The sequence below is a fragment of the Pezoporus occidentalis genome, unplaced genomic scaffold, assembly GCF_034315485.1.
Source record: "Pezoporus occidentalis ecotype Australia unplaced genomic scaffold, CSIRO_AGI_Poc_V1 ctg326, whole genome shotgun sequence".
In the NCBI taxonomy this organism is placed as follows: domain Eukaryota; kingdom Metazoa; phylum Chordata; class Aves; order Psittaciformes; family Psittacidae; genus Pezoporus; species Pezoporus occidentalis.
Window position 1 is genome coordinate 219,533 of NW_026915224.1, and position 21,211 is coordinate 240,743.

General features: G+C 62.6%; 4 protein-coding genes across 11 annotated transcripts in view; 2 read left to right on the plus strand and 2 right to left on the minus strand.

The window, feature by feature from the left end:
• ANKRD11 (ankyrin repeat domain containing 11) overlaps positions 1–2,997 on the plus strand; it is a 153,632-nt gene extending 150,635 nt beyond the window's left edge. For all 5 annotated transcript variants that reach the window (XM_062628956.1, XM_062628954.1, XM_062628957.1 and 2 more), the window contains 2 exons: positions 434–526; positions 1,724–2,997. In XM_062628956.1, coding sequence (XP_062484940.1) covers positions 434–526; positions 1,724–1,909 — 279 coding nt within the window. In that variant the 3' untranslated portion in view covers positions 1,910–2,997. The remainder of the gene's footprint in view (positions 1–433; positions 527–1,723) is intronic.
• Positions 2,998–4,582: 1,585 nt separating this feature from the next.
• SLC22A31 (solute carrier family 22 member 31) lies at positions 4,583–7,644 on the plus strand. The gene is made up of 9 exons (XM_062628966.1): positions 4,583–4,945; positions 5,245–5,348; positions 5,424–5,578; positions 5,688–5,856; positions 6,117–6,256; positions 6,334–6,442; positions 6,513–6,727; positions 6,841–6,952; positions 7,045–7,644. Exons 1-9 carry the CDS (start codon positions 4,604–4,606, stop codon positions 7,388–7,390), a joined length of 1,692 nt encoding a protein of 563 aa, XP_062484950.1. The 5' UTR covers positions 4,583–4,603; the 3' UTR covers positions 7,391–7,644.
• A 39-nt stretch (positions 7,645–7,683) lies between these two features.
• CDH15 (cadherin 15) lies at positions 7,684–14,029 on the minus strand. Its single transcript, XM_062628965.1, has 14 exons — positions 13,838–14,029; positions 11,909–12,061; positions 11,579–11,734; positions 11,355–11,499; positions 11,107–11,267; positions 10,795–10,923; positions 10,514–10,699; positions 10,182–10,435; positions 9,955–10,097; positions 9,632–9,868; positions 9,308–9,547; positions 8,556–8,692; positions 8,313–8,468; positions 7,684–8,233 (listed from the first exon to the last, which is right to left on the minus strand). The coding sequence occupies exons 1-14, from the start codon at positions 13,886–13,888 to the stop codon at positions 8,036–8,038; spliced, it is 2,346 nt and encodes a 781-aa protein (XP_062484949.1). The 5' UTR covers positions 13,889–14,029; the 3' UTR covers positions 7,684–8,035.
• Positions 14,030–18,857: 4,828 nt separating this feature from the next.
• Positions 18,858–21,211, minus strand: part of ACSF3 (acyl-CoA synthetase family member 3) — a 77,579-nt gene continuing 75,225 nt past the window's right edge. For all 4 annotated transcript variants that reach the window (XM_062628971.1, XM_062628970.1, XM_062628973.1 and 1 more), the window contains one exon: positions 18,858–19,146. In XM_062628971.1, coding sequence (XP_062484955.1) covers positions 19,029–19,146 — 118 coding nt within the window. In that variant the 3' untranslated portion in view covers positions 18,858–19,028. The remainder of the gene's footprint in view (positions 19,147–21,211) is intronic.

Sequence of the window (21,211 nt, forward strand, 5' to 3'; positions counted from 1 at the left end):
CTGCATTGCAGGAGGGATCCTGTGCAGGAATAGAATCCTGGAGTTCATTAGTGACCTGGAGTATTGATCCTAGAGCCTTGATTTATCCCTCAGCATTTCCCAGCCAAGTGTCTGTGCTTTTACAGTGAAGACATTACAGTCGTGGGCATGAGTTGAAGCAGACAAGAGAGATGTGAGTGCTCTGATGGGCTGACACAGACAGATTCTCTGCAAAGCAAGCAGACATGGGGAGTGCATGCATGCACACGTGTGTGCATCACTGCCTGAGGCTGAAGCCTTGGCAGAGGGCTGCCAGAGCAGCTGGGAGCAGTGTGCTCTATTCTCCCTCCCTCCTTCTTGTTTCTGATGAGTGTATGCCCTAAGAGGAGTTGGAACATGGCCTGTTAGACCTGTAGCTGCATAAAGTAATTTCCTTGTGCTGTCTTTTGCTTAGGGAGATGAAAACAAATCGGTCAGAGACCGTTTCAATGCGCGACAGTTCATTTCCTGGTTGCAAGACGTGGATGACAAGTATGATCGAATGAAGGTGAGAGGCTTGGGAGAGCCAGTGCATGGCTGGTACCAGGTCCTGCTCCTCTTCCTCCTGGCAGGAGGGGTTCTTCAGGAGGGGTCCTGGCTGTTGCTATAGCTTGAGAACTGCCTTTGTGGTTTCCAAAACCCTGGTGGGAGCAGGAGTCCTGAGGTGATGTGGGCAGCATTGGATGATCCAGGGTCATAGAATCCCAGACTGGTTTGTGTTGGAAGGGGCCTTAAAGCTCATCCAGTTCCAACGCCCCTGCCACGGGCAGGGACACCTTCTGCTAGAGCAGGTGGGATGCTTCTGTGGTGGGATGCATGGCATGGGGGGGAGTTGGGAGCCTCTGTGGGCACTTGGGGAGCACTTGCTGGTTCCAAAAAGGGGGTGGGAGACATATTCTGCTAAGGGTTGTCTGTCCGTCTGGGACTCTGCTTCATGCTGTATGGTCTGGAGCCTCTCAAGTCAGTTAGGGTCAGTCAGGGCCTGCTCTGCACCAGCAGTGTGTGCTGCAGCAAGCTCAAGGCCTGTAGTGAACTTCAGGGTGAAAGGACTGAAGTGCAGTGATTTGCAGGGTGCTCTGCAAAGCTCTGGTGGCACGGGAGGGAGCGGGGACGATTGTGCTTCCAGGTGGTGACACGGAGGGAGGTGACAGCTCCCATGAAGGGAGCAGGACCCTGCTCTTGGGCAGCAAAGGGCCACTGTTGGGGTCAGTGGGACTGTCTGCTGCCCGCAGGGTCAGTGCCCTCGAGTGCTTATGACCCTTTAAAAGCCATCCCACAAGGCCCTTTTGGGTTCACCCCTGCTTCTGCTGGATTTAGGCTCAGCAGGCATCTCAAGTCCAGGTTGCCTTCCTAAAAACGTGCTTGTGGCATCCTTTGCTGCTGTGCCCACCATGATTACTGCATGCCTCCTGCCTTTGCCAAGTGGAACGTGCAGCAGGAGCCTTTCCTGCCCTCTCCTACTTACCCATCATAGAATCATAGAATGGGTTGGCTTGGAAAGGACCTTAAAGCTCATCCATCTCCAACCCCCCCTGCCATGGGCAGGGACACCTTCCACTAGACCAGGTTGCACATTCACTTTGTATTTGAGACTGTTTATGATTCCTACTTAAATTCCTTCATTTATTCCAACAAGGATACACATTATAGGCACTAAAATTATGGTTTTCTGCTTGTTCTTTCTTCCTCCCCCCCCCGGATCCAGACGTGCCTGCTCATGCGCCAGCAACACGAAGCTGCTGCTTTGAACGCAGTGCAAAGGATGGAGTGGCAGCTGAAGGTGCAGGAGCTGGACCCTGCGGGGCACAAATCCCTCTGCGTGAACGAGGTGCCCTCGTTCTACGTGCCAATGGTCGACGTGAACGATGACTTTGTCCTCTTGCCGGCATGACAGTTCAAAACCAGGAGACATCACTGAACACTGGCACGGACGGGAGCCCTCCGAGGTCGGGCGGTCGAGCTCACATTCACCCTTACCGCTTGCTGATGAATCCCTGGTCAGAGGAGGAGGAAGCAGCTATCGGCAGAAAACAAAACAATGAGAAAAATAATTGCACTTTCTTCACAACGTGTCCCTCGCTTCCAGACTGAAGGCAGCTCTGCCGGGCAGTGGGCCAGGGCGCATCTCCTTTGCAGGGAGGCAGCCGGGCTGCACGGGCAGCGGGCACGCACCGGCCAAGAGACTGGCAGAGGCGCAGAGGGGGAGGCCAAGGACACCGTCTGTGTGTTGCAGAAGCTGCTGAGCAGGGCCAGCGACCCAGCGTGATTCATGTACTTGTGAACACCGTGATTTTCCAGCTCTCTCTTTTTCCACCGATGGCGGATCTCCGCTCGGAGAAGCTGCAGTAGGAAACCATGGGGGGGGGGTGTGGGGGGGGTGTTTTGAGTTTCTCGTTCCATCCTGGGTATGTCTAAAAAAAAATAAAATCTAAAAAAAAAAAAAAGACAAAAACTTAAAAAAAAAAAAAAAACACAAAAAAAAAAGGAAAAAAAAAACAAAAACAAAACAAAAACAAGTAGAAGCAAACAGACAGCGTCCGGGTTGGGCAGCCGCGGCTCTGGAGGTGAGGACAGCTCCGGCACCCGCAGCAGCCGCTCGACAGCCTTTGGGAAGAGCGCAGGAGCCACCGGAGCGGCGCGGCCGGGCAGGCGAGTGGTGATGCAGAGAAAGGACTTTGCCAACTGTGTTTTTAATGGAGTAAAATCCATGTGGTTTATATATTTTTTTTTCCTTTAATCTTGGGCATTTCGTTTCTCTTTCTGAGAACATAACTTGAAAACACTACAGAGCCAATACTCATATAAAGAAAAATTGTATCCCATAAATGCTGTACAGTTTTTATATACATTAACAATGTACTTTTGCTGCCTTCTAGATAATTTATTTTGCAACACATTACTGCACAGTTGTAAATAACTTATGTACTGTAACATCACTTTCAGTTATGTGTAAAGAAATAAATAAATTAATTAAAATTATCTTTGTATGTATAGTTCACCCTAGGCAGCACTTGCAAGGAGAAAATATGGTCCAGGATGGTGTGCAATGCTCCTCGGAAGCCCATCTGGTGTGCTCAGGTACGGAGGGGTGATTTGACCCGTGGGGCCATGCTGTAGGGGTCTCTGCATGCTCACTTTTAACACCACATCAGCATTGTCCTCCCTCCCCAGGCAAGGAGGTGGCTTCCCAGCACCCAGAGCAAGCTGGAGCCTGCAGCAGGGCTTGCAGCCAGCAGTGTTTCCTCTGGGATGCTGCCTGTGTGCCCATGGATGAGGCCTGCTGGACTCCCAGGGTGCTGCTGCAGCCACCACCACACTCCTGCCACCTCCTGTTCTTTCTAACACTGACCCTCAGAAACACGTTGAGGGACCAGTGCTGGCTCAATTCTCCCGTGTGAGGCTGGTGTTGGGCAGCACAGCCAGGAGCACCGTGTGGTGCTGTCCCCCCCACGTGCCCTGCACCTCTGGTACAGAAGCACAAACTGCTTTGGGTTGATTGGGTTGTAGGGATCTTAGAGCTCACCCAGCTCCAACCCCTGCCACGGGCAGGGACACCTTCCACTAGAGCAGCTTGCTCCAAGCCCCTGTGTCCAACCTGGCCTTGAACACTGCCAGGGATGGGGCAGCCACAGCTTCTCTGGGCACCCTGTGCCAGCGCCTCAGCACCCTCACAGGGAAGAGCTTCCTTATCCTCAACCTAAATCTCCCGTTTACGTTCACCCTGTGCCACCGCAGCCCTACCACCCCTTTGGCTATCGGCTTCCCACGGAGAGAGGCCAAAAGCAAGCACAGATAGGATTTTGCAGCAGTGGCGCTCCAGGCCAGCGGTGATTGTTAAATAAATCGTGAGGAGGGAAAAACAAAAGGCTTGTTGACTTGGCTGCCTTGCCGGTAGTGGATGCAAGGGGAGCTCTGACCCCACCTTCCCAGGGGAGGGACCAGACCCCACCAGCCTCCTGTAATACATAGGTGCACCCAGGCGCATCTGTGGGTGTGCACGGCTGGGTCCTGGCATCCCCGGTGCCAAGGGCGCTCCTTGGCCTGGAGCATCATAGAGGGTGAGGAGTGAAGCTAGCTTGAAGGGGAAGGGGGGGAATCGGGCTGGAGGGCGCAGACCCGGGCTGTAGTTGTGAACTGGGCTTGGGTTGGCACTGCCCGGCCTTGGGGGGCGAGCCGGGCTGGCTTGTGAGGAGGTAGATGAGGCTGTGGGGGGCGAGCTGAGTTCAGGGGGTACCGGCCCGAGGTGGGAGGGCGGTGAACCGGGTCCGGGGAATCGAATCGAGCAGGGAGGGGGCGTGAGTGTGAACCGGGCCGGGGGGGGGGGACGAGACGGGACGGGACGGTCCGAGCGTGAGACCCAGGTGTGGGCTGGACCAGTCCTGGAGGGTGGAACCGGAGCTTCCGGGGCTGCCCTTGCCAGGGCAGAACGCCGGGGAGCGGCAGGGTCAGCGCCAGGAGGACGGGCCTGTGCCCGGCTGGTTCTGGCCGTCCCCGCGGCGTCCGGCCCGCCTCAGAGCCAGCCTCGCCCGGCAGCGCTGCCCGGTGCCGGCCCGCCCGCCTGCCCCTGCCCCTGCCGCGACCGGCGATGCCGTCTGAGGGCTGGCGGCCGCGGGGTCGGCTGGCGGCGGGGGGGTGGGCTCCGTGCGTGGTGCTGGCGCTGGGCTGGGCGCTGGGCTGGGCGCTGGGAGCCGCTCCCCCGCACCGCTGCCGCCCGGACACCGCTCTGCTGCCGCCGCCGCTCCGCCGCCTGGCGGGGGTCGCGCTCCTGCGCGCAGCCGTCCCTCGGCTCCGCGGCGGATGGAGCCCCTGTCAGCTCTACCGGTACCGAGGCACCGCCGCCGCCGGCCCCAACGGCACCGGGCCCTGCACGCGGGGCTGGCACTATGCCCTTCCCGCCGCCGGCCTCCGCTCCAACCTCGTCACACAGGTCCGGGCGGTGCGGGAGGGTGAAGGGGTTTGAGGGAGGGGGGACCCCAGAGAAGCCCTGGGTGTGCAGGGGGAGCCCTGGGGGGGGTGTCCTGGGATGGGAGGGGGACGGACGGGACCATGAGGGTGCTGGACGGGACTCCCGGGGAGGGGCTTTGGGGGCTACAGGGAGCTAAGGACCATCCCCTATGTCCCCCCCCCGCGGGGCTTCACTGGCTCCAGCAAGGTCAGGGGAGAGGGGGGGGTGTTTCTGCCGGGACCCCCGTGCTGATGCCCCCTCCATGTCCCCCCTCTCCGCAGTGGGATCTCGTGTGCCACTCGCGCTGGAAGGTGCCCCTGGAGCAGACCACACACTTGCTGGGCTGGACGCTGGGCAGCATCACGGCTGGCCTGGCCTGCGACAGGTACCGGGGGGTTCCCTCCGCACCCAGAGCAGGGGTCCCGGCCCCAGCCCCGCTCACAGCCCCGTCCCCCGGCAGGTTCGGCCGCAGGACGGCCTTTGTGGTGTCCCTGGTACTGGCGGTGCCGCTGGGGATCAGTGTGGCGCTGGCCTCGGACTTCACCATGGTGCTTGTGGCCCGGCTGCTCTTCGGGGCCGCTCTGGCGGGCGCCTTCCTCTCCCTCTATGTTGCGCGTGAGTGTGGCGATGGGGTCCATGGTGCCCGAGCACCGAGGATGCTCCGGGGTGCCGGCTACCCCATGGCCATGGCACCCACGGTGCTCCCCCTCGCCCCCCCTTGCAGGGCTGGAGATGTGTGACCCCCCACACCGCCTAGGGGTGACCGTAGTGGCCAGCTTCTTCTGGATCGCCGGGGAGCTGCTGCTGCCGGGGCTGGCCGTGCTGTGCCGGCACTGGCGGGTGCTGCAGGGCGCTGTCACCACGATCCTGGCTCTGATGGCTGCCTTCTGGTGGTAAGGACCAAGGCATAGGGTGGGATGGGGTGGGGTGTGTGGGGGGGGGCTACCCCTGCACTGGGGCTGAGCTGAGCCCGGGGGGCTGGCGCTGAGCCGTGCCCAGCGCAGCGCACCCTGCCCGGGTGATCAAAGCCTGCCCGGGTAAATGTTTGCTCAGGCTCCAAGTGGAGGGTTTCCGGGCTGAGCCGCTCTGCGGCCGGGAAGGGGTCAGGGCAGGCCCTTGGGGGGCCCCCGTGACTCCAACCCTCTTGTCGCAGGTGCCTGGTGCTGCTGCTGGAGTCCCCGCGCTGGCTGCTGGCCACACGGCAGCTGGACAGGGCCAGGAAGACCCTGCAGGCACTGGGCAAGGGCAGCGGCTCCGAGCACAGCTCCTGCCACCAACAGAGCCTCTGCGCCGGTGCGTGCCCTCCGCAGAGCAGAGGTGGCGGTGGTGCCATGGTGCTGGCCCTAACCCGGGTCCCCGTGTCCCTGCAGAGCTGCAGTCCCTGTCCGAGGGCTCTCCGAAGCCCCGGTACCACGCTGTCTGCGAGATCTTCGGCACCCGGGTCATATGGAAGAACAGCGTCATCCTCGGCTTCACAGCGTGAGCAGGGGAAAGGTGCCAGGGGGCAAGGGGGTCCTGCCACAGCCCCCCTGATCCCGCTGCCCCGCAGGTTCATCGGCGCCGGCATCCACCACTGCTTCACCCGCAACCTGGCCCCGCACCTGCCCCACTTCTTCTCCTCCTACTTCACACTGGTGGGCACCGAGGCCACCGCCTCCCTCTTCGTCTTCCTGACAGCCGAGCGCTTCGGGCGCCGCGCCATCCTCCTGCTCTGCACCGTCCTCACCGGCATCTGCTCCCTCCTGCTGCTGGCCCTCACCCAGTGTAAGGATGGGCGCAGGGCTCCCCTGCTCTCCTGGGCAGGTTTGGGAACAGGATGCTTCGGGTGGGCTGTGTGCAGGATTTGACCCCTGATGATGCTTTTCCCCCTCGCCCAGACTTGCTGGAGTTCATTGTCTTGACCCTGTCTGTGGTTGGCATCACCACATCACACGCCGTCACCATGCTCAGCATCTTCTTCGCCAGCGAGGTCCTCCCCACTGTGGTCAGGTAAGGGGGTGGAGCTGCCACGTCCCTCCTGCTACCCCAGGGTGACCCGGACAGGGTCCCTTGGGTCCCCTCTAAGTGCATTTCCCCCACAGAGGTGCCGGGCTGGGCCTCATTGCGGGCGCCAGCTTCGTGGGCAAGGCAGCAGCCCCCATCACCGCCATCCCCAACAGCCGTGGCTTCTTTCTGCACCACATCGTCTTCGCCTCCTTCACCATCCTCAGCATCCTCAGCATCATGCTGCTGCCAGAGAGCCAGGGCCACAGCCTGCCTCAGTCCCTGGAGGACGGTGAGAAGCAGCGCCGGTCCCCCCTCTTCCACCAACCACCCCGCGAGGACCACGTGCCCCTGCTCGCCACCCCGCGCAGCCAACACTACTCCAACCTCACCTCCTCCACCAAATCCATGGCGGGCTCCACAGTCACCCCCAGTGAGATGTAGCTGTGCCCCCCACCCCATACTGGAGTCTCCCCACTGCTGAACACGGTGCTGGGACCCCCCATCTTTGGGTGCTCACGGGGATGACGGGGTGCACCGGAACACATGTGATGGGGGGAGCAGCAAGCCAACCCCACGGTGGGGGTGGATCCTGCCCCACGAGGAGCTTTGCTGAGAGTCCTGGGGCAGAGGTGATGCCCCCCCTGGGATGCTTGCACCAGAGGCTCGCGGGCTGCCAATAAAAGTGCCTTGTTTCTATGGGCGGCTGGTGAGGTCGGGGCCCCGCAGAGTGCCCCTGCCACCGGCCCCTTCTCTGGGATCTTTATTATGGGGGCAGTGGGGGTCCCCAGCTCTATGGGGCTTATCCCCGGGGCATTGCCCTCCACAGGGCTGCCCATGTCCCCACATTCTGCCTTCCTGGGGTTTGCTGGGCATGGGGTCCATGGTGTGTGCAGGTGTGCCAATCCCTGCACTGAGGCCTCTCTTGGTGCACGCGCATGTGCAAAGCCCCTGCATCTTGTGCGTGTCCATATGCAAAGCTGCTGCAGCCGGGCATCCTGTGCAAGATCCCCACTGCTGGTTCCCCATCCCAGCCCCTCAGTGGACAGTGGGGTGACCCCCTCCCCAGCGCCCCCCCCCCGATCCCTGCTACTGCCCATAGAGGTCGGCGAGGCGCCGGAAGCGTGGCCCCCACTCCGTCAGGTAGTCATAGTCCTGGTCCTCATCCGTCAGGCTGGAGACGATGGAGCTGAGGGGGCTGGCGACGGAGCCTGAGCCCTCGTAGTCATAGATGAGGGCCGTGTCGTAGGGGGGCACGCTGGGGTCGCTATCAGCCGCCTCCAGCCCCTGCGGGGACAGAGGAGCACCGTCACCCCACTGGGGCTGGGGGCTGGGGGCAGGATGGGGCACTGAGCCCCATCCCCACCTCGTTGATGAAGTCCTCGATGTCAGAGGGGCCACTGGGCAGCTTGCGGGGTGCCAGGGGGGTGGCGGAGCTGAGCGGGGCGTCCCTGCGCAGCGGCGGCTTCACCCGGGGCGAGAAGAGCTCGGGGTGCCGGAGCTGGTTGATGTCGTAGGCATCCTGCGGACATGGATGGGGTCAGCAGCGGTGTGGGGCCGGGATGGACCCCCCCCCCCCAACCCGGGGGTGTCCCCGGGTCCTGCTGACCTGGTCCTCCTCGCCCCCACCCTGCTCGTCGTAGTTGAGGATGTTGTCCCGGAGGTCGTCCCGCGAGCGCTGCAGCAGCCCCTTGCGCAGAGCCCGCCGGCGCCCACGCACCCGCGCGGCCCCCAGCCCCACCAGCACTGCGGGCACAGCGCCCATGGGTGCCAGGCCAGGGCAGCCAGAGCCGGTGGGACGGGGGGTGAGGAGGGTGCTGGTGGGGCTGGGGGAGTGGGGTGGGGATGCAGGAAGGGATTTGGGAGCAATGGGGTGGGATGGGTGAAGAGGGAAAGGGTTGGGGGGTGTCTTAGAATAGGTCAGAAGGGGTTGCTGGGGGGCAGTGTTGAGAGGCATGAGTAGGATGGGGTGTTCTGGAATAGGATGGGGTGATGAGGGATGCGGGTAGGGAGAGGTTGGGTTGTTCTAGACCAGGGTGGGGTGATGGGGAATGTGGGAGGTGCTCTGGACGGGGATGGGGTGATGGGGAATGTGGGAGGGAGAGGTTGGGGTGCTCTGGACCGGGATGGGGTGATGGGGAATGTGGGAGGGAGAGGTTGGGGTGCTCTGGACCAGGATGGGGTGATTTGGGACATGGGCAGGGACTGTGTGGGGAGGCCAGGACCATGATGGGGTGACAAGGTGACGGATTGTGCTGGTAGGGCTCAGGATGGGTGGCCAGGACCAGCACTGCACAGAAGAGCACAGGGCTGGGGTGCCGGCTGGGGGCAGGATGGAGGGCTGGGGGGGGTCTCACTCACCAAGGAGCAGGATGCTGCTGCCGAGGATGATCACGAGAGCCCCGAGGGTGATGCCGGCGCCGGCAGTGGCTGCAGCCAGGACGCTGTCCTCGCAGGTGCCCTCCCGGCCGCAGTGGCACACGGAGACGTTCAGGAGCTGCTGCTGCTCCCGCGGGGGGGTCCCCGAGTCCCGCACCAGCAGCGGCAGCGAGTAGAGCCCCTCGGGCAGCTCCGCCAGCACGGCCAGCACGGAGTGGGTCACTGCGGGCAGGGAGCGGGGCTGAGCGGGGGGTCCCCCAGCGCCCCCGATGCAGCAGCACCCGCAGCCCGGTCCGGCCCCGTTACCATTGAAGCGGGAGATGCTCCAGTTGCGGGCGAGCTGCGGGTGCTGGGGGCTGAGCTGGAAGTGGAAGGGGGCGCCGTGGGGGGGGCGGTCATCGTCCGTGGCCCCCAGGAGCAGGGTCCCGCCGCGTCCCGGCCGCCCGCAGAGCAGCGCCGCCGGCGGCTGCAGCACCGGAGCGTGGTCGTTCACCTCCAGGATCTCGATGGAGAGGGTGCCGGTGGCCGAGAGCGGGGGCTCGGCTGGGGGCACAGAGCGCGGAGGTCAGGGCGGGATGGATGGAGCGGGGTCGGGGGACGTGGCTTTGTGTGGGGGGGGTTCCGCTCACCGTCATCGCGGGCGAGGACCAGCGCGATGTACCAGCCGCCCTGCAGGAAGGCGGAGGGGTGCAGCAGCTCCCGCTTGGTGCGGACGGTGCCGGTGTGGGGGTCCAGCCGCAGCCAGTCCGCCGGGTCATAGAGCAGCGTGTAGCTGTGGGTGCAGAGGGAGGGGGGAATGAGTACACCCTCCAAAACACCCACAAACGGGTGCCGGAACCCATGTTCTGGGGCTCACGCGAGGGTCTGGAGCTGGTGCGTGTCGGGGTCGCTGGCAGTGTAGGTGGTGACGGGGGTGCCTGGGGGGGTCCCCTCCAGCACGCTGATCCGCCGCGGGTTCTCCCGGAACACGGGTGCCTCATTGACATCCCGCACCCGCACCCGCACGGTGGCCAGAGCCCGGGGGCTGGTGGGAGCCGTGGGCTCCAGAGGCTGCTCGTTCTGCACCGACACCGTCAGCTCGAAGCGGTCCCGCACCTCGTGGTCCAGCGGCTGCAGACAGGGGCCCAAGGTCAACCCGACCCATGGGACCCCCCCACATCCCGACCCAGCCGGTGGCCCTGCGCCCACCTTGGCCACGGAGAGCACGCCGTCGTTGGTGTGGGGGTCGGTGTGGATGGCGAAGGCGCCCTCGGGGTCGCCCTCCAGGATGGTGAATTTGGCCAGCCAGTTGGGTGAGCCGGCCAGGTCCTTGTCGTGCACGAACACCCTGCCCACGTCCACGCCGACCGCCTGCTCCTCCACCTCCATGGAGAACTTTGGGGAGGGGGGGGGAGCGATGTGGGGATGGAGGCTGCTCCCTTGGGATGCTGCTGACCCTGCGTGTTAACCCACCCTGCCCCAGCCACTACCTCCTCCTTGGTGAACTCGGGAGGGTTGTCGTTGATGTCCTCCAGGTAGATGATGGCCATGGCGGTGGTGGTGAGCCCATCCCCGGACATGTCAGCTGCCTGCACCGTCAGGTTGTACACCCCCATGGTCTGCAGGGAAGGAGGGGGCCGGTGCTGAGCCCCTTCAGCACCCCAAGCAGCCCAGAGGTCTCCCAGAGGCCACCCGTTGCATCCCCGTGCCTGGGTCTGCCCATGGCTGGAGCTGTGGTTCTACCATCTCCCACAGTGCCAGTGCCACCCCGGTGCCCTCCTGGTGCCACCCGTGCCCACTACCTCACGGTCAAGGCCAGGCCGTGCGGTGCAAATCTCGCCAGTGGTTGCATTGATGCTGAACATGCCCCCAGCACCCTGCTCCAGGATGGAGTACCGCACCACTGCGTTATCCGTGTCGGGGTCATCAGCATCAGTGGCATCCACCGTCATCATGCAGGTCCCTGCGGCCACAGGAGCACCATGGTGGGTGCCAGCACCGGGACTGATTCATCCTCCTCTTTCCCCAGCACCTCCCCAGCTGGTCTGACCTGGCTCAGCACCCTCCACCACGCGCCCTGTGAACACATCCTGCCGGAACAGTGGCCGGTTGTCGTTCTGGTCCACCACGATGATCTCCAGGTCAGTGGGGTCCTCCAGCGTCACACCACCCAGGTCCAGCGCGAAGGCTTTCAGCTGCGGGCATAGCACAGGTCGATTGGGGCTGGTTGTGGGGCTGGGGAGGGAGCTGTGGGCAGGCAGGCAGCATCCTTACCCTGAAGCGGTCGTTCTCCTCCCGGTCCAGCATGGCGTTGAGGAACACCTTCCCGCTGAACTTGTCAATGGAGAAGATGCCCAGGGGCTCCTCATCCACCCCAGGCCCCTTGATGCTGTAGATCACCCCCCCAGGCTGTTGCTTGTCCGACTTGATCTGGGGGAAGCAAGGCTGATGGTCCTGGGGCTGGGGGGCTCTGTCCCCTGCCTGGGGTCCCCCTCTGCCCTGAGCCTCCCCCCATGCCACATCCTCCCTCCTGGGGTGCCCCAATGCAATCCTCCTGCACAGGGTGTCCCCCACCGCCTCGAAGAGAGGGTGGGGGGCTCCTACCTGCACCAGGAGGTGTGGGATGCGCTTGTGGTTCTCCGAGACGCTGATGGGAGGGATCACCCAGGCCCTCTTCACCCGCCTTGGAGCCTCGTGCTGCTGCCAGGCCTGGGGGCTGCCTGGGACTGTGAGCCCCGGCTGGGCTGGGCTGGCACCCTGCAGGGGGACACGGTGCTGCCGGTGACCCTGAAACCTCCCATGTGGGGTGCGGTGCTGGGGGAGTTAGCAGGGACTTGCATGGTTCTGAGGTGCACAGTACTGGGGTGAATAGGGATGGAATGTAGTGACGGTGCAGGTTGATGTGGTTAACGGTGATGGGGTGTGCAGTGATGGGGTGCACAGTGATGGAGTGCATAGTGATGGCCCCCCTGATGGGGTTGGTTCTTGGGGAGCAGAGAGGTCACCCAGGTCCCCTGGGGGCTTTGTGTCAGTGGGCCCCTGACATCCTGATGTGATGGTGAGGGGTGTCCCGCAGGGAAAGGGTGCTCCTCAAGTGATCCCGGTCATGCTCTGGGCATGACCCCATGCCACAGCTGGGCAGGGCCCCATGAGACCCTTGCAATAGGGACTGGAAGTGGCACCCCAGCCCAGGTCATGGTAACTGCATGGATGTGCTGGAAGGGTCAGGGATCAGTTTAGGCTGCAGGGGTGGCCTGGCTGGGCCACAGATCAGGAGTGCTGTGGGGCACAGGGAGCTGTGGGGCTGGGGTGGAGCTGGGGGCTGTGAGGTGGGGGAGATGAGGAATGGAGACTGGGGAGCAGGAGCTACGGGGTTTGAGAGGCCAAAATCGGGGTCAGCAAATTGTGAGGGCTCGCATGGGTTTTAGGGGCTGTAAGGAGCTGAGCTGAAGGGGTCAGGGAATTGCGGGGTGAAATGGGGGTCTGGAGCTGTGGGGAGCAGGTGTGGGGGCACAGAGATGGGGGCTGGAAGAGGAGAAGGGAGCTGGGCATGCAGCTTCTGCCCCCCCCCCCCCCAGCTCCATGCATCATTATCAGGGTGCTTCCTTGTCATGCCCCTCGGGACCTACACTGTCCCCTCCACAGAGAGGGAGCACATCTGGGCAGCATCACGCCTTGCCCCACATCTGCACCCACCTGCATCTGCACCGGGTTACACCGCTGGGTGCTGGGGCGCACTGGGTGCCCCGGGTTCCCCCATGTGCACTGTGCCAGGGCAGGGGGAGTAGGGCAGGGGGGGGCTGAGCTGTGGGTCCCTGGTGGCAGAGGGGGCCGGTGCAGGGCAGGGGCTGCCTGCCAGGGCTGGGCAGGACAAAGGGCTTGTTCCGAGGCTGCTGCGGGAGCTGCCCCATGGCTTCCAGCTCCCCCTCTGCCCTCCCCAGGAGAGACCCCCCCCCTTCCCCAGGAGGCCACGGATGGGGAGGGTTGTGGGGGGCGATGAGGGGGCTGCTGCTGGAGGGGGGCCGACTGCCCTGTGTGTGCCTTTTCCTTCCCCTGCCCTGAGCACCCGGCCATGGGGTCCAGGCCAGAACCCCAACAGCTCCATGTGGCTCAGGCCTGAGACCATGGTGAGGGGCTCTGGGGGCACGTGCATGGACGAGGGGGGTGCAGAGGGGTCTGGGACGATAGGTGGGGTGGGAAAAAAGGGGAGCGCGGTGTTTCTGAGTGCCTAACCCTGCCTCAAATCCCATCTCCCAGCTCACAAAGGCGGGCAGTGTGCCGGAGCCGCAGGCCCCCCTCTGCCGCTGCCATCTGTGGGGTAGAAAATGCCTCAAGAGGGGCACCAAGCCCCCGTAACCCCCATCTTCATCCCCACTGCCCCAATGGATGTGTCTCCACGGGGTCTGCTGTCCCGCTGCCCCCCAGCACCGTGTCCAGTCTCCCCATCCCATCCGGCCCTCCCGGGCCATGGAGCTGGGGGTCCCCATCCCCATCCCCATCTCCCCCCCCACCCCGTATCCCCGCACCCCTTACCCGAGCGCAGAGCGGGGCGAGCAGGCAGGCGAGCAGGAGAGGGGGGCCCATGGCGGAGCGGGGCGCAGTCCGGCCGCCAGCCCCGAGCTAAAATAACGGCGGTGCTGGCTGAGTGACAGCACATGTGCTGTGGCGGGCCGGGCCCCCCCCCGCACCGGCACCTGCCCCGCCGCCCCCGGCCGCCAGCCTGCACCCGCCGAGGGGCCCGACGGGGCGGGCGCGGGGGGCTCGGGGAGGGACCCGGGAGGGGGGGACGGGACCCGCAGCCCGGGGCTGGGGCCGGGGGGCCGGGGGGGGGACACAAGAGGCCCCCGGGGCAGGGCGGGAGGGAACGCGGCAGCTGTCGCAGGGCGCACCCCGGGGATGCCGCGACGGGGCGGGAGGGAGGGAGGGAGAGACCCGGCCCCGCTGTCCCCGCCACGGCTGGACCGGCACCGGGATCGGGACCGGGATCGGGACGGGGGGTTCTGCCCGCCCCGCTCCGCAGAGCTCCGCATCGAGGAGAGCTCGCTCCAGCCACCCCCGTTCGCCCTCCACGGGGCAGGGGTCGCCCCGAGCTGGCGGTGGGGTTGGGGCCGGTGCGGGCGCGGTGAGGGGGGGAACGGCAGCGTCCCGCGATCTCCGGGTCCCGGCGGGTTCACACGGGACGGAGCTGGGCCTGGGATGCTCCAGAGCCACAGCGAGGACCCGGCCCCGCTGATCCCCCCGGGGCCGGTCCCGGTGCTGCTCCTCGCACCTGGGGCACATCCCGGGGCTGGCCCCGAGCTCCGGGGCTATTCCCAGCGCTGTCCTCGACCCCCGGGGCCGGTCCCGGTGCTGCCCCTGAACCCCGCTGGTAGCCCCGGTGCTGGCTCCGACCCCCGGTGCTCGTTCCGGTTCTGTCCCGACTCTCGCTGCCGGTCCCGGCGCTGCACCCCCGGTCCCTGGGACCGGTCCCGGTTCTGTCCCTGACCCCCGTTGCCAGTCCCGATGCTGCCCCCTCGACCCCCAGCGCCGACACCGGTCCCAGCGGCACCGCGAGGCCACGGCACCAGGTGGCAGCATCATCCCGGCCACCGGCACCGGCGGTCCCCGCTTCCGAGGTGCCGCAGCGGGGAGCGCTCCCCGCTCGCCGGCGCCGGGCCCCTGGGGCTGCAGCAGGGCTGAGAGCCAGCACCCCTCGGGAGCGGTGGAGGGGTCGGGACGGAACCAAGCGCTGGGCCTGGCACGGGGACACGAGGGGCATCATCACCAAGTCCCCGCTCGGCTGCTGCGGGCGCCCGGCACCGCGGCTCTCATCGGAAAGAGGTGTCCCCGGTGTCCCCCCCCTGTGAGGCATCGTTTGGGGCTCGGTGGGCAGCGTGGGCCCCCGAGACAGGGGTAGGGTACAAAGCATGGCAAAAGGGACGAGGGAGGTGGGCCGTGGGATGCAGGACGTCTCCTGCCCATCCCCAGAAGCTGAAGAGCAGCGGTGGGGCTGTCGGTGTCCCCAGCGGTGTGGACCCGCACCATGAGCGGTGATCGTGGGGCACCAGTGACCCGCGGCATGGCTGGGCCCTGGCGCAGGCAGTGGCACTCGCTTGCCTGTGTGTCCATCCGATCCCATCTGTCTGCCCTGCTCTCCCTGCCACCTCGCATCAGTGTCACGGTGAGGATCTGCACCGGCAATGCTGGCCGGGGGTCTCGGTGTCTGCCCCTGACCCTAACGCGCCGTGGCAGCGGGGCGGCCGAGCAGATGTTCCCTGCCACCGGCACCGCAGCGTGGGGCCATGGCGCTGGCAGACGTGACGGGCTCTGACAAGGCGCCAGCCCCAGCTCGTGGTGCTGGTGCTGCCGGACACCGGGGCTGCCTGGTGCCCATGGCACTGCTCTGGCTGCAGCACCAAGACCCCCCAACCTCTGGCACAAATGGAGCTCCCACTCGGGTGCAGGGGTTGGAGGTCCCACAGATGCTGGGTGCAAACAGTGACAGCCATGGCCTATGACTCCCTTGCCATGCTGGGTCAGAGAATGGGTCACCCTATTTTGGAGGGGCCAGGTGCCCCCTTCCCACCTGACACCCTCTGATCTGCCTGGGTCAGTGCAAGAGCTGCGGGTGTTGAGACCTCCACCGTGGGTGCCGGAACCAGACATGGTCCCATTGTGGATGCAGTGGGACCAGTTGTGACCCCAGTGCAGCGCCTGGGGCATCTGGGCACTGCCCTATCCCCACTAGGCCCAGTGATGGGGAGCGCTGAGCAGCCAGGAGCAGAGAGAGCTGAGCAGCGAGGTGCCAAACGCCGGCGCAGCAGCCATAAAGCCACTGGAGCTTTGTTTTTTATATGGCAATAAAAGATAATGTCAGCTATAAAGCGCAAGAGCAGGTTCCAGCATGCTGAGCCTGGGGCAGGGGAAGCTGCTGGGAGAAGCTGAGGGAGCACGGAGGTGTGTGGGGGTCCCTGGGGACCCCCCCCAGCAAGGCAATACCTCACTTGAAGGGAGCAGGTCCCTGGGTGCCCCAGGGCTGGCTGCAGGCAGCAGGAGATGGCCAGAATCAGCACTGGGGAGGGTGTTAGAACCAACCATTAAAGATGCTACTTTGGGTTGTTGTTGTTGTTTTAATGGTTTTATTGCACGGTGTGGGGACAGGCCTGGCAGGCCTTAATGAAGGAGATTGATGGCTTAATAGCCTGTAGCCATTACGGGGTAATTGAATGGTTGTGTACATATGATCAGACCGTCAATGCGGACGTGGCTCGCAAGCGAAGCACCTGGAGCTGTGGGGGGATGCACGCAGCACCCCCTGTGTCCCTGATGGATTCAGAGCAGAGCCCATGGCCTTGAGGACACCCATCCATTCCTGAGGCCCTGGCTGTGTTGGTGTCCTGGGGCTGCATCCAGCGGTGAAGGGATAGAGCGGGTCTCCAGGTTCACCCAATGGTCACCAAAACCCATCTCTGTCCATCTCAGCTGCCAGCGTGGGCTCCGGGGCACCATACCCAGGTGCTTTAATGAGGCTTCTAATTAACAGCCCTATCTACAGGGATGAACAGCGCTGGGGAAGTGGAGGTGGGGATCATGGGTCCAGCACGGATGGCAGCTCCAAAGTGGGGGGACCACCCTCCTGGCCACCAAGGAGAAAACGTGGCACAGCCGGGTCCCTGCGCTGAGGTGTGAGTCAAGCTACTGCTTTCAGTGTGTGACAGCCAGGTGTTTTACAGTATTTGCTACCTGTGATCATCCATCAAAGCAATCGATAGCGTTCCTGCAGAGTTTTATTAATGATCTTGTCACCGGGCTGGTGCTGGGTGCCTGGGGTTGTCGAGAATGATAGATCATTAAGAGCTTTTGCTGCTATTTATTCTCCAGTGACCTTGTCTCTCTCCATTGTTGCTTGCTTAAGAGTTATGAATGTGAGACATGATAATTTGATATTGATCTATTCGGTAAGTTAAAAAATTTACTGCATCGTTGATGTTTTAACAAAGGATCCACTCAGTCCCTCCCACAGACCGGTGAGGGCTGCTGGTGCTCTGCTCCATGCACTGTGGTGAAGGGACACGCTGGGTGCTGTGGGACAGTGAGGTACGGCTGCGTGAGCTCTGTGTGTCCCTGGTGCTCCCGCGGGTCCTGTCCTGACCCCTTCTGAACCTGAGGTACCAAAATCCAGGAGCTGGTGGATGCTGCTGTGGGCAGGGTACCGGGATGCACAGAGTGGGTGCATGGCTGGACCTGTCCGTGCAGGTTGGCTGGGGTGGAGGGATGGCAGTGGAGAAATCTCCATCCACATCCTCTTCCCCTTTTCCCCATCCCTGTCCCATCCCTGCTCCCACTGCCCAGCCGTCCTCTCCACACTCACTAACTGTCCTCCCTGATGTTCAGGGCTCCGCTGACCCTCACAAAGGGATGTGATGCAATCACCTGTGCTCCCTGTTCCTCTTGTCCTCCCCGGTGCTTCCAGGGCCATATCAGCTGATAAGGGAATCTGGGGCTCCCTGTCAGCCCCTTGGCACCGACAGGACCGGAGCAGCATCCTCCTGACACGCTGCCTCCCCAGTGCACTGTCCCCATGGCCACCACTCCCTGCTGATGTTATTGACCCTCACTGCCCACCGGCCAGCAGCTCACGCATGGAGTCAAACGGGACAAAATCCTGTGTATAAAGGTAGGGTTTATCCATACTGCCTGTCCTCTAGGACATCAGTGACCTTCAGACGTGGGCACTGGTGCCAGCACACACACAGACACAGGGGTGAGTGCACATGCAGTGTCATTCATGCTGCAGCAGCTCCCCAGTGCTTCCCACACACTGCTCAGCTCTGCCCTCACCCTGTGCTGTGCCCAAAACCGAGCCCATCTCCAGTGCCTGCCTGGTCACAGTCTTCCTCCCCATCTTCCTGGGCTCTTTGCATATGATTTGATGCTTTAAGGCTCTCTTATCACATGGGGGTCACTGCAAGCCCTTTGAAGCTATCCCTGCCCTAGTCTTTCCCCCTCTGTTACAGGATGTGTGTCGCAGGTGGAGGAACAACCAATGTCCCCGTGGTGCTGGCACCTCTGCTGTTGCTCCATGTGGGACCCCCTGGGTGGGGGGATGCACTGGGATGTTACACACAGCTGGTAGTTACTTGTGGGTTTGTATTCATTCTTCACTTCTGCAGGGAAACGCAGGCAGTGCTTGATGGAGGAAGGAGGTGGATGGTACCCATCTGTGGCAGAGGATGGGGCATCCTGTGGAGAGCAGGATCCCACCAGTGACAGGCGGGTTGGAACTAGATGATCTTAAGGTCCTTTCTAACCCTAACTATTCTATGATGCTGTGATTTTATAACCCGCTCACTCTCTGGGGCTCTTCTTCTCTATAAAATACGTTGAAGAGAAGATGCAATATTACCAGGCATCCCCGTAGCTGTCTGAAGGCAGGAGTTTAATTTAAAGAGTCCTTTTATCCGGGCATGAGTCGTACGTGGCCTGAGGAAGAGCTGTAATGGCAATGGCGACTAGTACCCATAAGGAAGGTGGCCCTGCAGCTCTGGCTCAGTTCAGCCAAAGGGACTATATATGGGATGAATCCTACTTTCATTGAACTTTATTCACGGACCAGACTGCAGTGAGCCCAGACCTGCATCTGCAAATCACTGCTGGCACCCTGTGAGTGCCTTTGTGGAGGGAGAATGGATGTGGCCGAGGACCAAACCTCCCCAGGCTCCCAGTCCTGGCCCCAGGCTGTGCACTAGGCTGGGTAAAAGCGCTGCAGAAGCTCCTTCTTGTTGACTTTTCCCATCTGGTTGCGCGGGATCTCCTCCACCACGATCAGCTCGGTCGGGATGGCGTACGGTGCCATGATCTCCCTGCAACGCACAAGTGCGGTGTGGAACCAAGGAAGAGCACTTCCAGCCCCTCCCTAGCCCCCACAAATGCCACTGGACGTGTGGAGGATTTGATTTGGGACCCTGTGTCCTGCAGCCTGTCACGGTGTACAGCTGAGCTGCGCCAGCCACAGCTGGACCTGGCTCATCTAGGGACGGACTTAGTGGTCCTGGGGTAAGGGTTGGACTTGTAATCTTAAAGGTTTTTACAACCTGGGTGATTCTATGATTCTGATTGCTGTGTTTTGGGCTGGCAATGCACCCTGTTACTGGTACCCAAGGTCTATCTGCTGCACTCAGCCCCACTAGTAAGGCAAGGCATGGGAAAACTGTGTGTGCAGCATCTTTTCCATGCAGATGGATGCTGGACACCACATGTTCCTGGTGCCAGACCCTGAGGACCAAGACTGCAGGTGGGTCACGTCCCCAGGTACATGCGCTGGTGACCTGTCAGTGACTCACAGTTGTGTGCTCCAGCCCATGGGGGGGGTGTCTTCCTGCACTGGGAGGGAGTCTGAGCACCGAGCATCGTCCCCGTGCCCTTTGCAGAACACGGAGGGGGGCTCTCCTGCCTTCTGCTGCCTGTGTGTCACCAACCTGGGGCTGTGCCCAGCTCCGGCAGCATCCTGGCACTGTTTCTAATGCGAGATGCCAAGTCTGCTGAGCCCTTCAACCATCGCCCAGCCCTCCTCCCCCTGCCACCAGCACCCCCTGCCATATGGATGCCTCTAACTCAGGATGGCGCCTGTCGCCGGGAAGCACGATTGGAGGCAAAAGCTGCAAAATGAATCACTCTGAAGAGGGACATGTGTCTCCTGCCAGGGAGTGCGAGAAAAGGGGCCAGGCGAATGTTAAGTGACATAAAAAATAAAGGGGAGAGACAGGGCGAGAGGGAGAGGCAGGAGGGGGGAGCCGGAGCGGTGCCTGGAGCCAGCGCTGGGCAGGGAGCAGCAGCCGGGTAGGCAGACACCCCTCGGCCCTCTGGGGGCTGTTATTTCAAGGGCACCTGCCCTTGATCTGCATGGGGAAAACAGGGTCACGTCTACCCATAGAGCTGGGGACTGTGATGGGAAGAGACGTGCAGGGACAAGGGGAACACCCTGGAAGGGGAGCACATGAGGGGCTGAGTGCAGCCCCTTGCTCTGTGCCAGGGACACCCGGGTGACCCACTAAGCACAGCCATGGGTGATGGATGAAGGGATCTGCTGGGGTCACCAGTGGTTCTGCCAGGAAGCTTAGGAATGAGTAACCACCATGCAGCACAGTGAAGCATCCCTTCCCTGCTCTCCATCACTCCTGTCCTGAGGCTAAAGAGGGTCCTGAATGGAGAACCCCAGGGCACCAGACTCTGTATGGACCAGGACAGGCTGAGTCTGTCTAAGAAGGGGCAGGACGTTTAGGAAATTCATCAGCTTCATCACTATGAGGGTGCCGAGGCGCTGGCACAGGGTGCCCAGAGAAGCTGTGGCTGCCCCATCCCTGGCAGTGTTCAAGGCCAGGTTGGACACAGGGGCTTGGAGCAAGCTGCTCCAGTGGAAGGGGTCCCTGCCCATGGCAAGGGCTGGAGCTGGGTGAAGCTTTAAGGTCCCTTCAACCCAAACCACTCTGGGATGACTGAAATCCAGCATAAGCCACGGGCTGCCCTTCACGGAGCAGCAGTCCCAGGTAGCCAGCAACCCGAGGGGTAAGGTGTGTGCACACTGCAGGGACACTCTGTCAGGGGCTTGCCCCCACCTGCCCCAGCAGCCATCCCTATGGCTTTGGTTTCTTTGTTTGCTTCTCTTCCCCCAGTACGTAACTGTTTAATCAGAGCAGCAGCGGCCAGCCAGCATCTTCCTTGCATTTGCTAAATCACAGTCCCCCAACTGTGATTTTTGCAAATCCAGGGGAAATCTTTAATTGGCTGCTGCGCAGCCCCTGATGAAACAAGTGCTCCTGCCGCTTGCAAAATAGCACCAAAAATATCCGCAGCCTGAAGGAGGGAGCCGCCAGGAAAAGGATCTGCTATTAAATATTTTGCTAATGGAATATTAGCGATAAACCCACT

Bases quoted from the DNA above. Each gene is read 5' to 3' on its own strand.
- SLC22A31 (XM_062628966.1), top strand. From the start codon at position 4,604: ATGCCGTCTGAGGGCTGGCGGCCGCGGGGTCGGCTGGCGGCGGGGGGG. The intron at 5,857-6,116 runs GTAAGGACCAAG...CTCTTGTCGCAG, and splicing joins CTGATGGCTGCCTTCTGGTG to GTGCCTGGTGCTGCTGCTGG. The intron at 6,257-6,333 runs GTGCGTGCCCTC...GTGTCCCTGCAG, and splicing joins CCAACAGAGCCTCTGCGCCG to AGCTGCAGTCCCTGTCCGAG.
- CDH15 (XM_062628965.1), bottom strand. From the start codon at position 13,888: ATGGGCCCCCCTCTCCTGCTCGCCTGCCTGCTCGCCCCGCTCTGCGCT. The intron at 11,500-11,578 runs GTAAGGATGCTG...CTATGCCCGCAG, and splicing joins AGGAGAACGACCGCTTCAGG to CTGAAAGCCTTCGCGCTGGA. The intron at 8,693-9,307 runs GTGAGTGAGACC...CTGTGCCCGCAG, and splicing joins CAGCAGCATCCTGCTCCTTG to TGCTGGTGGGGCTGGGGGCC.